We start from the raw sequence: 14,960 nt of genomic DNA, 5'->3' as shown, positions 1-14,960 counted from the left end.
TTCTGCTTCCTGTTAGAGTCTGACTGCTTCATAAAAGCTTAAAGTGGCGTGAAGAGAAGATGTGCCACAAATAATCAACTGTCACTATGATGGATTGAATTGTAAAGTTTCTGACATAGTTATTTTTATCCATCGTGTTGGTTATTTTCCTAATGAGTTTGATATCATTTTGATGTGCGCATCATTGCAATTTTCAATATTTACATTCAAAAATATTTGGGTCAGTGATGTGACGTTAATTATTTTGTGTCCGTATGGTTCAATTAAATGTTAAAGGGTTAAAATTTTTAAATTAATTTGCAGATTACTTGCATACATTCTAGAATATTTACGGGATAACTGCAAAAATGTCAATGTGGTGTAACCGTCTGTGTTAATTGGTGTAACTAGTATTTTTTTTAAATATAAATATATTCATAAAAAATGTGGATTAAAATATAATCATCTAGTTTAGTCATTCTGGCGTAATAATCAATGACTTTGTTAAAGGAACATGGCTGCAGCAGGCGTAGTGATATTACGCAGCGCCCAAAAATAGTCCCATTGGTTTCTTTTAATACCAGGGGACTATTTTTGTGCAGTGCGTAATATCACTACGCCGGCTGCAGCCATGTTACATCAGCAAAGTCCTTGATTATTACGCCACAATGAGAGTATAGTCCTAGCCATATCTGCCTAGAAAATCACAACTTTTAATTAAAAGGTCTTAGTACACAATGTAAGTACAGAAGAGTCAAGTTTTAAATAGGAAAAATATCAAAACTCTTTGGTTGTTTTTTAGCGCGATGCTAATGGTCTAATCAGATTCAATGGATTGTGCTAAGCTATGCTAAAAGTGGTAACGCCTAGTGTTGTAGTCAAGACCACCTAAACCGAGACCAAGTCATGACCAAGACCAAGACTGGCCGAGACAAGACCAAGACCAAGACAGGCCGAGACCAAGTCAAGACCAAGACCATTGCAAGTCACTGCATTAACCATTTAATCTGAACTGTCTTTCCATGGCTTGCCATCCACTTAACAAATGCAGGTGTTTTTAGTTATAAAATTAGAAAAACTGTCATTGGGATAAATAAACTGCATAAAATGAATGATACATTTGTGATATGCACTGCAAAAAATGATTTTTGTCTTGTTTTCAGTAAAATATCTAAAAATTCTTAAATTAAGATTTTGAGCAAAACTACCCAAGAAAATAAGTCTAGTTTTTAGACAAAAAAAAATATCAAATTTAAGTGACTTTGTGCATAAAACAAGCAAAAAAATCTGCCAATGGGTTAAGCAAAAAAATCTTGAACCTTTTTCTTAAACACTAAATTCAAGAAAAATTCTTTCAAGAAAAAGATTTTTTTGCTTGTTTTATGCACAAAATCACTTAAATTTTATATTTTTGCTCAAAAAATTTGACATATTTTCTTCGGTCGTTTTGTTCATCAAGAAAAAGCATCTTAATTTTTAGAATTTTTAGATATTTTTACTGAAAACAAAAAAAAATACTAAAATAAGATTTTTTTTCTTGAAAATAATTTTTTGCAGTGTGCCATCAGTTGTGGTCTTGAAATAAAATTCCGAGTCCTCTTTGTCTGAGACTGAGACGAGACCGAGTAAAAATGCGGTCGATTCCAAGACGAGACCAAGACCTTTAAAAAGTGGTCTTGAGACCGATCTTGAGACCGAGACCGGTCTCGAGAACTACAACACTAGTAACGCCAGACCCAGCGATCAACTGAATGGATTCCAAAACGGTAAGAATCAAATGTTTAACTCCAGGGGAGCTGGAAAATGGGAATATTTTCAAAAAAAGTGGAATGTCCCTTTAAAACAAGTTTTTTTTTAAAGATTTTTGAATTTCTCATCTTGCCAAACCGTATTTTGTCACTGACCAATTTGTGTAGGTCTCCTTAACTAACCCAGTATGGTTTCCACCAGTGTTTTAGTTGAGTTCAACTCGAGTCTGAACCAAGACCAGAGATTGAGTGTCGAGTCCGAGTCCACATCCAGCTTTATCTGGACTTGCTTTTTGATGTCGGACTTAATCTCTGGTCTTGGTCTTGACTCGGACTTGAATACAACACGGGTATCGTGTTGTAAGGGAATATTATTTCTGGGTCCAAGCCTCCACTCATTTCAATCTCAACAGCCGTTTACAAGCGCTGTTTATTCATATTACACATTTCAGCTTTTAGAAATTCATGGTGTACAATACAATCTCCAGGCTCACGTCCCGGACACCAACATTTTAACAGTTCCTAAAAAATTAATTACTTTCTGGGATTTCCTGATGGAGATAAAAGTTAGGATTGTGACTTTTTCAGTAGTTTTACAGCACACCACGAGTGTATTTTTAGTATAGTTTGTTGTTTGCTTAAGGCACCTGATAAAGTGTTTGGTCTCGGAAGTGAGTTAATTTTGCTTTTACAGCTCTCTCCCTCTCTCTATCTCGCACACACCCTTATAAAAAGAAAAGTGCACAGCGAGATTAAAACAGCATGTTACATAAAGATGATTCAAATTGGAACTTATGTGCTAGGTTTAAAAAATTTTATGTCAAAAGATTTGAAATTCTTTGTCAATGCGTTAAATTATTATAATTTTTTGTTAACCTCACTGGATCTAGATCAGGGGTTCTCAAAGTCCGGACTCCGGTCCGGATCCGGACCTGACGGGAACTTGATCCGGACCCGCGTCCATTTCATATTACAAGTGCATTCATTTCTATGTGATTGATTAAATGTGTGCATTTGCTATTTTACAAATGCATATTAAACTTGTAAACCATTCGTTTAGTTTTTTTCCTTTTTAGATTTAAGAGTATTCCTGATCCGAAAATAAAACGAGTTATTTAAAAATGTCCTGTGTGACGCTGTAGCCATCACACCCAGATATTATGCACAGCTACTTCATCTACTACGGCTTTTGATCAGTAAGTCCTTATCAATCTGAAATCACTGTTTGTTTGAGTCGTTTAAAACATGCATTTGAAAAAGCAACACTCGTCAAACATAATCTTTATACATATTCTTCATTATCATGAAAATACCTGAAGAGGTTTGAAAAACAGCAATATAATATATCCTTTAGACATTTCCTGGAGCTGCGTGTGTCTTGTTCTTCGTCTGCAGCGCATATTAAGTTTCTGCACGAGAGCGCCCACTGGCTTTTGGATGTAGCGGCATTTCACAGTAATTCCTTGAGAAGCAGCAAGCATCATCAGCCAATTTATAGGTGCACCCCTAATTTTGGTCAGTGTCTCTGCATACCAACCACACTTTTTGCCATGGTTTATGCATCTGATGGAGAACATACTGTGCCATTTTTCTAATTAGGTTGCTCTGTATTTTGTACCTAGTTACTTTTGGCATATTTCTTGTGTTTATGTTTAAAAAATTTTTTTTACTTTAAATGCAAAATACACTTATGTTTTTCCCAAACTATTTGTGTTGATTTGTTATATAAAGAAATGATTTACATAAAGTTTTTCCGGACCTATGAAAATGATGAGAATTCAGATTTGGACCTTTGAATGTAAACTTTGAGAACCCCTGATCTAGATTATTCTCCCTTTTGTTCAGTGACTGCATCATATTTGACATGTGGTGCTGTGGGATCTGTCTCCTATTGATGTTTCTCTAGATGCTGGTCCACCAGTGATACTCGTAACCTTGGCAACAGAATGGATGCAGACCTGTGATGGTTTTACAGTGGTATCATATGAGGCTGTGGTTATAATTGTATGTGTTTGTGTTGGGATGGGCTGACCTGATGTCATTGTTAGTAAATCTAAGAGGCTGTATGTCAGTATGTCAGTGGAATCCCCAGACCGCTTGTGGGTCTTCTGGGAGATTGTTCACTCTTTGCCCTGTCCCATTGGATGTGTCACTCTTCTTGTTATTACAGCAATCACCCACCTGTCAGAATGAAGCATGCTGTCGGGACTTTGGAGCCTTGGCTATTTATCTTGTTCTGACCGTCTAATTCATCAAAGCTCAGCTGTGCTCACCTGTGGCTGACCGGAGTTCTTTTGTGTTTTTTTCAGGGCCATTATGGAGCACAAGGAGCTTCTGAAGGTCCAGTGGGACTGGCAGATAGGTAAGCCAGTTTTTACACTTGGTTTGATGGCCTGTATATATATACATAAATATACATATACATATACATATACATATACATATACATATACATATACATATATATACATATACATATACATATGTTTACATATATATATACTGATGGATAGATAGAGTATAGAGACAGATGGATAGATAGAGTTCATAGATTGATAGGGGAGATGGATGGATTACATAACAGCAACATTTGTACCGACAATAATTAAATTCAGCAGAGAAACATATTGTTCAGGTGTATTTTTAGATGTCCTGTCTCACCAAAAATCAATGACGCCTCTACACACAGTGGATGTGTTGTGAAGTCGTCCGGCAGTTCCCATGACTGACCTTCTGCAGAGGCTGGATCCGTATGAACGTGTTTCTCATTTCGGCAAACATGCCGTGCCGTGGGCAGGCTACAGGCGTTTTTACAAATTCTCTTCGTTGATTATAAAACTGCCAAATTGAGTGGAATGTAACATTCAGCCTTGAATGTCCTACTGCTTTATAAAAACTTTAATGTTCAATTTGTTAACCAAAAAATTTAAAATATTCTAATAAGTAATATAGCTAATTAAGAGAAGGGTGTTTATGGTTGCCAGGCAACTAGTCGCATTAATGTAAAATTGATGTGCTGTCTCAACTGGGTTACCTGTTATAAAATTACTTCTAAATAAGACCGTCCTGAAATGTAGTGCATTTTGTTGCCCAAGAAGTCACTTAAGTTTAATCCAGATTGATGTTCCTGCTTGGGGTTGATGAAGTGTGGAGGGACCGTGCCAAAGGCAGCATTGGGTTGAATCCCAGGAGGATGCTGGATTGTCACATTAGCAAGCTTATAGTTGCTCAAGGGGGCAACGTCATTAACTTTCAGTGCCGTTGCAAGAAACACGTCTCGTTCCAAAAGAAATATCATCCGCCAAAAGCTGTGACGTCTTTGAAATATAACAAGTGTGCATCAATTATGCAATGCTTACAACTATTCTTGAATGATTTTATTAGTGATGCACCGATGTATCGGCCGCCGATATTTATCGGACGATTTTTGATGAATTTGAAACCATCGTCATATCGGCAATAGCACGAGAAAGGCCGATACAGATTGTTTATTATTTAACTGCATAAAGAAATCCATTATATGTAAAAAAAAAAAAAAATGAGTTAATGTTGTTAATAAAATAAATGCTGAATAGCAAAAACCACCTTTGAAGGTTGTCATGCTGTCTTATTATATTTGTTTTAGCTTAATTTGTGCCTCTCTTATTAGGTTGGTCAGTTGAATGTTAATTAGATCCAATCCATGTTCAGTAAAAATAATTTGATGAAGAAATAAACTAGCTAATAGACCAGCTGTATAGAATTGTATACAAGTGTTTAATATCGGTATCAGCCTCGGTATCGGCCAGAAGTTTGTCTGTTTAAATTGGTATCGGCCCAAATAAATCCTATCGGTGCATCCCTAGATTTTATATTACATAGATATGAAGTTCATATAGCTAAAGTTTAAATTGTAAATACTGTATACTGTACATATAAATTACCAATAAATTATATTTTGACCTATAGACGGTTTCAGCAGTAACAACATAAACAAGCGGCTGTCGTGGTCCGCACGTAACTTCCGGTAAACTCCGCTAAGAATAAAGAACAACAAAGTTCTTTAAACGTAGTTTATTCATATAACAAGCAAACAAACTACAACACATAGATTACGTAGGAAACCAAAACATTTGTTATTTTCGATGAGGCATTTGTTCAAGAGATCAGTTTAGCAACTAGTCAGACCATTAAACAAAACTGAAACCGGAAGTAAAGTTCGGATCCAGACGTGTATCGCGGCAGCGCACGTGCGTCCGATGAAACAGTCTATAGACATTTTGCTTTGTGCATGTAATACATGATTAAATGTAAACAATTTATTTATTTTTTCTATTTTTTTCTTTATTTTTTAAAATCAAATCAAGGCAGGCAATGTGATGTCTGCAAGGGGTTTAACTCCGTTTCCAGGGGACAGACATTGGTAGTACGCAGTGGAGTGTAAATCGATTTGTGATGTTGATATTTGTTTTTCTCTTAAAGGGACATTCCACTTTTTTAAATTATGCTCATTTTTCAGCTCCCCTAGAGTTAAACATTTGAATCTTACAGTTTTTTTTTTATTCTGCTGATCTCCGGGTCTGGCGCTAGCACTTTTAGCATAGCTTAGCACAATCCATAGAATCTGATTAGACCATAAGCATTGCGCCTAAAAATAACCAAAGTTATAAAATAAGCAATGATATAACGCACTGCCCGAAAATAGTCCCCTGCCATTGAAAGTTACTAAGGAGACCATTTTTGGCTGCTGCGTAATATCATTGCACCTCATGTCCTTGATTATACGCCAGAATGAGAGTATAGTTCCTAGCCATATCGACCTAGAAAATCACAACTTTTAATTTTCCATCTGTCTTCGTACACAATGTAACTACAGAAGAGTCAAGTTTTAAATAGGAAAAATATACAAACTCTTTGGTTATTTTTAGCGTGATGCTAATGGTCTAATCCGATTCAATGGATTATGCTAAGCTAAGCTAAAAGTGGTAGTGCCAGACCCGCAGATCAGCTGAATGGATTCCAAAACGGTAAAAACAATTGTTTAACACTACGGCAGCTGGAAAATTAGCATATTTTCAAAAAAAGTGGAGTGTCCCTTTAAGAGTTTTAAAGGTAATACTGCATTTTTTCCTTACTTGTAGCATATGCTTTACTGTTGCTCAGTTGGTAGAGCATTGCATTTTCACAAGTTTCACAATTACACATGATGCATACAAATACACACGTTGCATTGTACACTACATTTCAATGCAGCAGGTACAATTTAATACTATTGTGAAAAATTGACTCCCAAGAAACAGCAGCTTATAAATAGGGGTCCATTAACAATGCAAAGGTTCAAAAAATAAAAATAAAATTTAAAATAAAATTTTATTTTATTTATGTAGTGCCTTTCACAAATGTTTAATTATTTCAAAGCAGCTTTACATTAATAAAAGCAGGAAAATTTGTTTTTTTTTTATTTGATTTTATTTAATTGTATCAACCACAAAATGTCTTACACATAACCACAAAAGACATCAAATAAAATCAAGGATAAAAACACAATAAAGTCAGGGACTTATTTCCATTGTGGTCCTCAAGATTAAACCGTGATGATTCTTAAACAGATCACATTAAACTGGGAGTTTTTTATTCAAATTTAAACCACTTCAAAAAAAAAATCAGAACGTCTCTTGAATCTGATTTCAGTCAGAGATGTCGGAGACAAGACTTGGTGGTTTGCCAGACGAGAAGCAGATTTTGTTGGTGCTGACTGCTTTTTCATTTCAAAACAAATTATCTGTCTCGATTTCTCTTGCGTCTCCATCTGGCGAAATAAAACTTGTGTCCTTTACAAATGCATTTTGAAATGAATGACTTGGAAACACGCAGGTGAAAAACTGAATTTTTCTGTGCCATTATGATTGCACGCGATGAATTATGAACAAAATATCGCAGCTGCTGAATCTATATTCTCTCTAATGTATCAACCTGATCGGTGACAACCAAAGTATCTAATGCTAGGATGCCAAAGAGGAGAACCGTGTATATGCAATGCTTGCTATATGAGGACAGGGTTTTTCAGTTACACTTTTAAAAACAAATGTGCTTTATGATGCCATAGAAAAAACATTTTTGGCTTAATGGTTCCATAAAAAATAAGGTTCCTTGTCAGACTGTATGGTTCCATAAAGAACCTTTAACATTCACAGAACCTTACTGTTGCATGAAAGCTTCTTTGTTTAACAGACTAATAATGTAAGAAAGAAATGGTGCTTTTATGATTTTTCTCCACAAAAGAGTCATTCAGACATACCTTCTTTCATGTTTTATAATCTAAAAAACCTTTTTCACTACAAAGAACCTTTTTTATAAAACATAAAGGTGCTTCAGAATAAAAATGTTCCTTGGTTTTATTTTAATCATCCCAGAACAAAAAAGAAACATTACGAGTTATACTCACCCTTTCATGCTTTATGTTACAGGGTCCAAAACCTTTAAGTCCAAAAAAAGTGCGTCCATCCTTCACAAAATAAATCCAAACGGCTCCAGGATGATAAACAAAGACCTTCTGAGGGTAATCCGCGCGGTGTTGTTGTAGAAATATCCATATTTAAAACTTTTTTAACGTAAATAACTACCTTCCGGTAGCGCTGCCATCTTAGTCGCGTCCGCATTCAGGATGAGAGCTTACGCAGCCTACTCTGCTGCTCTGTGCCGCCGCCCTCCGAATTTGTCATACGTCACTAAGAAAAGTGCATACACTACGCTCAAGGCCGCCTTAATGCACGGGCTTACCTGGGCTGAAGCCCAGGGGCCTCCCAAGTTCAGGGGCCTCCCATGTTCGCGTTCATGATGAGCTGAAAAGGTCATATTGTTTTGTAATTTGTCAGGTTTTCTGTCAATCACTCTAATTGCACGTTGCATGGCTGCTGATTGGTCCGTGGTAACTTACCATGAAATAAAATATCAGACGTAACAGATTTTTCTATTCCGCATAATGTAATGATTAAGTGCGCGTTGTCAACTTGGCATTCCTGCATGTTAGATTGAGTGTGAACGAGAAACGGGAAATAATCCACCATCAAATGAAAGAGAAATTTCAGAAATTTCATAATAAGCACTAGTGAGGTGCAGGTCTCTCTCTCTCTCTTTCGCGCGCGCGCTCGCTCTCTCTGTGCTCGTGCAGCTGAGTCTCTGGCAAGCAGAAGTCTCTCTTAACGTGCGCAAGAAACTGTGCCGCCAAATAAAGAAAGGAGTTCCCGCACATAATGCTGTTGGTTGTTATAAAGTTTAAGTTTACTCGCGTTTATATCAGTGACGCGTGCGCAGCTGGAGCGATGTAGTTTGACGCGAAGATAGCTCACAGTACACGCATCTGTTGGTTTAGAAAGACGAGAAAGAGACGCAACGGTAAAGGTGCAAGTCTAAAGTAAAGAGCGACAAGACCATCTCACATGATCATCCCCTGATAGCACCATTCATATATTTATAATCTCATTATCTAAAGATCTTATATACAGGTATTATCCCTGTCTGTTTTGTGCATATTCATATTTGTTCGTTTTACATGCTTATGTATGCATAAATACTAAATACAATGCATACTATATCTTCAATACCCTACAAAATAAATAACTGATTAAAAAACAAAATTCTGTCTATAAAGACTTATCTTTTGTTATCATTAGTGCATTTTCACTTTAAAACTAACTTTAACTTATTATATTTTTAAAACTATTTGTGAGCATTTAGTTAGTGAGTGGCAATTTTCTGCAAATTTGTATATTCCAAAAACAATAAAAACATCAAGCTTATAAACATATATACTTTCCCACATTTTGGTTTTATTATCACCACAAGTTGCTGTGTGTGTGGGTGTTAAATAAAGTGTCTTGTGTTTATGATCAAGTGGGCTCAGTGATATGTTAATAACAATATATTATGGTGTTTTCTGGGTCAAAGAGGGAAAACTCACTGTTGTATGTCTCAAAAGAAACTAATGCATTTTGTGATGTAGATTACTTAGATATTACACTTAAAAAAATCAAACTATAAATTTAGGGGATGGGGGGCCTCCAAAACCTTTCAGCCCCAGGGCCTCACATTAGGTTAAGGCGGCCCTGACTACGCTAATACTCTCTCCTGAATACAGAGGAGTCTAAGATGGCGGCGCTACCAGAGGGTAGTTATTTTAGTTAATAAAGTTTTAAATATGGATATTTCTACAACAACACTGGGCGGATTACCGTCAGAAGACCTTTGTTTATCATCCTGGAGCCGTTTGGATTTATTTTTTGAAGGATGGTCGCACTTTTTTGGACTTGAAGGTCGTGGACCCCGTAACATTACATTTAATCAACTGAAAGATCTAAAACATTTTCTAAAATATCCGAAAATGTGTTTGTCTGAAAAACAATGGACATATGCAACTCGGACAGCTTGGGGGTGTGTAAATCATGGGTTTAATATCATTTTTGGCCGAACTATCCCTTTATCTCATTCCCGACAGCCATTTTTAAATGTTCCCCACCAGCATTTTTTTGAGATTTTCACAAAGTTTCACAAAATGCCTTCCAGGAAAATTTTCTTTTAAAAATATATAAACATAGAAATATATCAAATGAAAGAACAGACCCTCTGCTTTCAAACAAACAACAAACAAACAAAATGAGAAAAAAACGTTTCATCCTATATATTTTTTTTTTCTCAGCGCTTATAAACTCTTAAATAGGTATTTTTCTTAAAAAAAAAATTTGCAACAAGCTGAAATAATTGCATTTTTGTGAAGGAATTTTTTATAGATCAGATTCAGAATGATTATCAAAACATACACAAAGTTTCAAATTAGTAAATATTTTTTGTTGCTTCAGTTTTTTATAAATTGGGTAATCTAGTGGATAATAGCAGGATTACAGATTAACATAAAACCTCATCAGGAACATTTTTTTTATGCAAATGTTTTCTCTTAATTGACGAGATAACTCGTCAATGGCTGGGAAAGAGTTAACAGCTGCTTTTAGGAAATACGGTTTGCTTTACGATTGTTCTAAATCCTAAAACTTGCCATTTATTTCCACGTATATAATAGATTTTGAATCCTGGCTTTCCAGTGCATGTTATATGTACAGATCTGACTCACACAGCTTTACCTGTGTGTCTCTTCTCAGGGTTGCTGTACATCGGATTCAGCGCATGTATGTTTGGACTTTACAGCTTCATGCCTGTGGTGATTAAGAGAACCAGCGCCACAGCTGTGAATCTGTCTCTGTTGACAGCAGACCTCTACAGTCTCTTCTGTGGTTTGTTCCTGTTCCAGTACAAGGTTAGCATGTTGCTTTTTCTCTCTCTTTCTCACCTTTGTACAGTCCTGCTACCGCTAACAAAACCAAGGTCATGGGTTTGATGGTCAGGGACAAAAATACTGATCAAATAAGTATATGAATGCACTGTAAATCTCTTTGGATAAGTGTCTGGAAAAAAGCATTTATGTGACCCTGGACCACAAAACCAGTCATAAGTAGCACGACTATATTTGCAGCAATAGTCAAAAGTACATTGTATGGTTCAAAATGATCGATTCTTCTAATATGCCAAAAATCATTAGGGGATTATGTAAAGATCATGTTCCATGAAGATATTTTATAAATTTCCTATCATAAATATATTTGGATGCAGGGCTAAGGACTTCATTTGGACAACTTTACAGGTGATTTTCTCAATATTTAGATTTTTGCAGCCTCAGATGAAAGATTTTCAAATAGTTGTATCTGTTCAAATTATTGTCCTTTCAAACCATACATTAATGGAAAGCATATTTATTCATGTATACATAACATTGACCCTTATGACTAGTTTTGTGGTCCAGGCTTGTTATTCCTATTTTATAAGATTTAAAAATTGAGATCCACTTTTAAGGCTTGGTATTGGTATTTTTTTGGTTCTGCACGGGTCCATTTTTGGAGACGCGCCCACCTGCCCGTACCTGCAAAGTTCAGAACCAGATCCGACCCGTCACCCGTGATAATATCCAAGTTAAATCCGCACCCGCCCAGGTTTGTTAATATTAATATCCCGTTACCCGATCCGTGCCTGCGATAAATCACACACACTAAAATCATTCCAATTAAAGTGCTTTATTTTTTATCTCGTACCTCTCTCAACATCACAACAGCGCCATGAATGGGCTAATAAAACAGGCTAAAGTGTGCTTTGTTTTGTGCCATTCAAGGAGCCTACCATCGGCACCTAAATAGGCTATGGAACCTGATAACTATACGCAAATAGACCTATTAATGAAAAAAGTAACAAGAAAAAATACAACCTCGTATTACACCACACTTTCTCCACAAATCTGATTTTGCCTTTAAAGACTCGTTGTCAACAATTGTATATACTCCACTCGCCAACTTTACTTTTACTTCATCCATAGCTACTCCTCCAACTAGGCTACGAGAAGCACCAACAAAAGTCACACTGTTGCAGTGGTCGTGACGTGATGGGTCATATGTCATATCGTTGTTGCAAATGCGTCATGGTAATTTAGACATACTAATATTGCACGTATTTTACTACCCGCTCGCAAGGAGTTAATTATTCGCCCGCATCCCCACCAGTGAATTTTGGGAATGTCACAATCCACCCGTTTTAACCACTTTTATGCGTGTACCCACGGGTACCCGACCCGTTGCAGGACTCTGGCATACACTCTCAAAGGTGGTATATGTACATTTTAGCGGCATCTAGTGGTGAGATTGTGAATTGCAACCAAGAGCTCACCCCTCAATTTCAAAACACATGGTAGCCGCCACAGGACAAATATGTCGTCGTCTGAGACAACATATGGACGAAACGCGCTGTATGTGAATGTAAATACAAACGCCTCATTCTAAGGTAATAAAAACAGTACAGTTCATTATGTAAGGTCTTTATACACCACTGATAATATAGTTATGTATATTATATTGCATTTCTTTCAAGAGATCCTTCTAAAAGTTACACATGCACATTTAAAGGATTATTCCACTTTCATTAAAAATCACGATTTTTTACTCACCCACATGTCATCCAAGATGTTTATGTCTTCCTTTGTTCAGTTTTTTGAGGAAAACATTCCAGGATTTTTCTCCATCGTGGACTTTTGTTTCAATGCAGCTTCAAAGGGCTCTAAAAGATCCCAACTGAGGCATAAAGCCGGTGACACACTAGCTGAATTTATTTCTGAATTTGTGTCAACCTATAGACTTTCAAACATCAAAATATCATTAATTAAAATGTATTTGTGTACAAAATGATATATAAACATATTTTCCCACTCTATTTTGCCTGGAACGCTTCCAACACGCTTGCGTATTGCGTGAAAAATAGGCGTCGGTTCTATTTCTAGCATGCACGTGTTTCGCGCGTCTCACGCAGGCAGTCTGCAAGCTCTAACCTGTTAACATGGGAGCCGAATTAAAAACGGACACGCCCCGCAGCTGAGACACGGTAGTTTTGCGTACTTCATGTGTAACCTTTCAACGTGATTATGTAATACGTAAAGTCACGCTACAAGGCTAGTGCAAGACGAGAAGTTGTGGTTAACAAGTACTTTTTTTGTTAAAAAGACGATCGTTTTGCTAAATAAGACCCTTATGCCTCGGTCCACTAAAGTCCACTGTATGTTTTCCTCAAAAAATGGATTTCTTCTCGACTGAAAAGAAAGAAAGACATAAACATCTTGGATGACATGGGGGTAAATAAATTATCGAAATAATGCTTTGCAATGCCACAGAAGAACCATTTTTGGCTGAATAGTTCATAAAGAACCTTTAACATCTGAAGGACCTTTCCGTTTTACTAAAGTTTCTCTTTAGTAAAAAACGTACTACAGACTATAACGGGTAAGAAAGAAATAGTTCTTCAAAGAACGTTTGACTTAAAGGTTCTTTGGGGAACCAAAAATGGTTCTTTTGATTGCATAGCTGCCAAGAAGTCAGTGTCGTGTGACCGAATTTTTCTCATGTGAAGTATTAATGCTAAGTGGTTGTCAGGTCCAATACAGTTTGTTCTGCCCCATTCCTTAATAAAAGTTATGCCGAATAACATTGTGACAGGTTCACAATACAATAATGCAACAACCGCTTTAAAAGAAAAGATTTCAAATATTTTTCTGCTAAGGTGATTTATGAGGGGATTTCTGAGGCAAATCGAGGGAGGATCCAGACACAATGCGAGACTTCATTTTTCAAAAGCGGCGTTACAGAAAAAGCCTTCACTGAACAGAGCCATTAGTCATTCAGTACAATGAGCGCAGTGTTTTTAACTTGTTTTCAATGTCTAGTACAGATTATATACTGTCTAGAGAACACAAAAGCATCCTGCGCTTTCAAACTGATTTTCAAATAGACCATGACACTGATTCGTTTTAATTGTTACGGCACTTTTGAATAGTTACAAAAATAGTTTGACTTTTTCTGTATTAAGAAAGTCTTCCTGTAGCTCACTTGATAGAGCATTACTGTATGTTAGCAGAGAACACACATACTAATAGAAATGTATACTTTGTTGCTTTGGATAAAAGTGTCTGTCATGTGTGTTAATGCAATGTAAACGTGATTCAGGAGGAAATTGTGGGTCAACGTAATTGAAAATAAAATCAATCATTATTTGTGACATTACAGTGATGGATACAAAACTGGCCTACATTAAAGTATTCAACAAATTTACATTCAGCCTGAGCAGAGAGAAAACAAAAGCTGTAATCATCACATCTAAAGCATTTACACCGAGAGCCTTTGTTTTCAATAAAGGAGCGGCTCAACACAGCTGTCTCTTTTTGAATTGCACAAAAAATGATTATAAACTTCAGTTAAATGCTGTATGTGACAGACAGCCATGTGAATTTACATTAGTTTACTTTTAGATTATCACACACAGGGCCCTATCTTGCACCCAGCGCAATTGACTTTGTCAGTGACGCATGTATTATTCGTATTTTGCACCGGCGCACAGCGGGTTTTTCCCTCCACAGACGCACGTCGGCAAACTAGGGAATGAACTTGCGCTCCCTGGGCGGTTCAGCGCAAAAAAGGAGGCGTGTTCCGGCGCAAACCATCCCTGATGCTATTTTGCGGTTTCAAAAAACAATTGCGCCACTGACCAGAAAAAAAAAGTTTAAAGTCAGTGGCGCGTTGCGCGTTGTTCATTATGCTATTTTAAGGGCGCATGCTTGACCATAATGTATAGCGTGCACAACGCGCACACACTTTGCATGTAATCTACACAGATGCA

The 14,960-nt window shown here is 36.6% G+C and overlaps 1 protein-coding gene across 1 annotated transcript in view; it reads left to right on the top strand.

The window, feature by feature from the left end:
* The window catches only part of slc35f1 (solute carrier family 35 member F1), a 108,557-nt gene that overhangs the window by 76,600 nt on the left and 16,997 nt on the right, over positions 1 to 14,960 (top strand). Inside the window, exons 6-7 of the mRNA XM_065256250.2 lie at positions 4,037 to 4,089; positions 10,859 to 11,013. Of these exons, the coding sequence (XP_065112322.1) occupies positions 4,037 to 4,089; positions 10,859 to 11,013 (208 nt within the window). The remainder of the gene's footprint in view (positions 1 to 4,036; positions 4,090 to 10,858; positions 11,014 to 14,960) is intronic.

The sequence above is a fragment of the Paramisgurnus dabryanus genome, chromosome 12, assembly GCF_030506205.2.
Source record: "Paramisgurnus dabryanus chromosome 12, PD_genome_1.1, whole genome shotgun sequence".
Classification (NCBI taxonomy): domain Eukaryota; kingdom Metazoa; phylum Chordata; class Actinopteri; order Cypriniformes; family Cobitidae; genus Paramisgurnus; species Paramisgurnus dabryanus.
The sequence above is the reverse complement of the archived record's forward strand: the minus strand, read 5'-3'. Positions and strand labels throughout refer to the sequence as shown.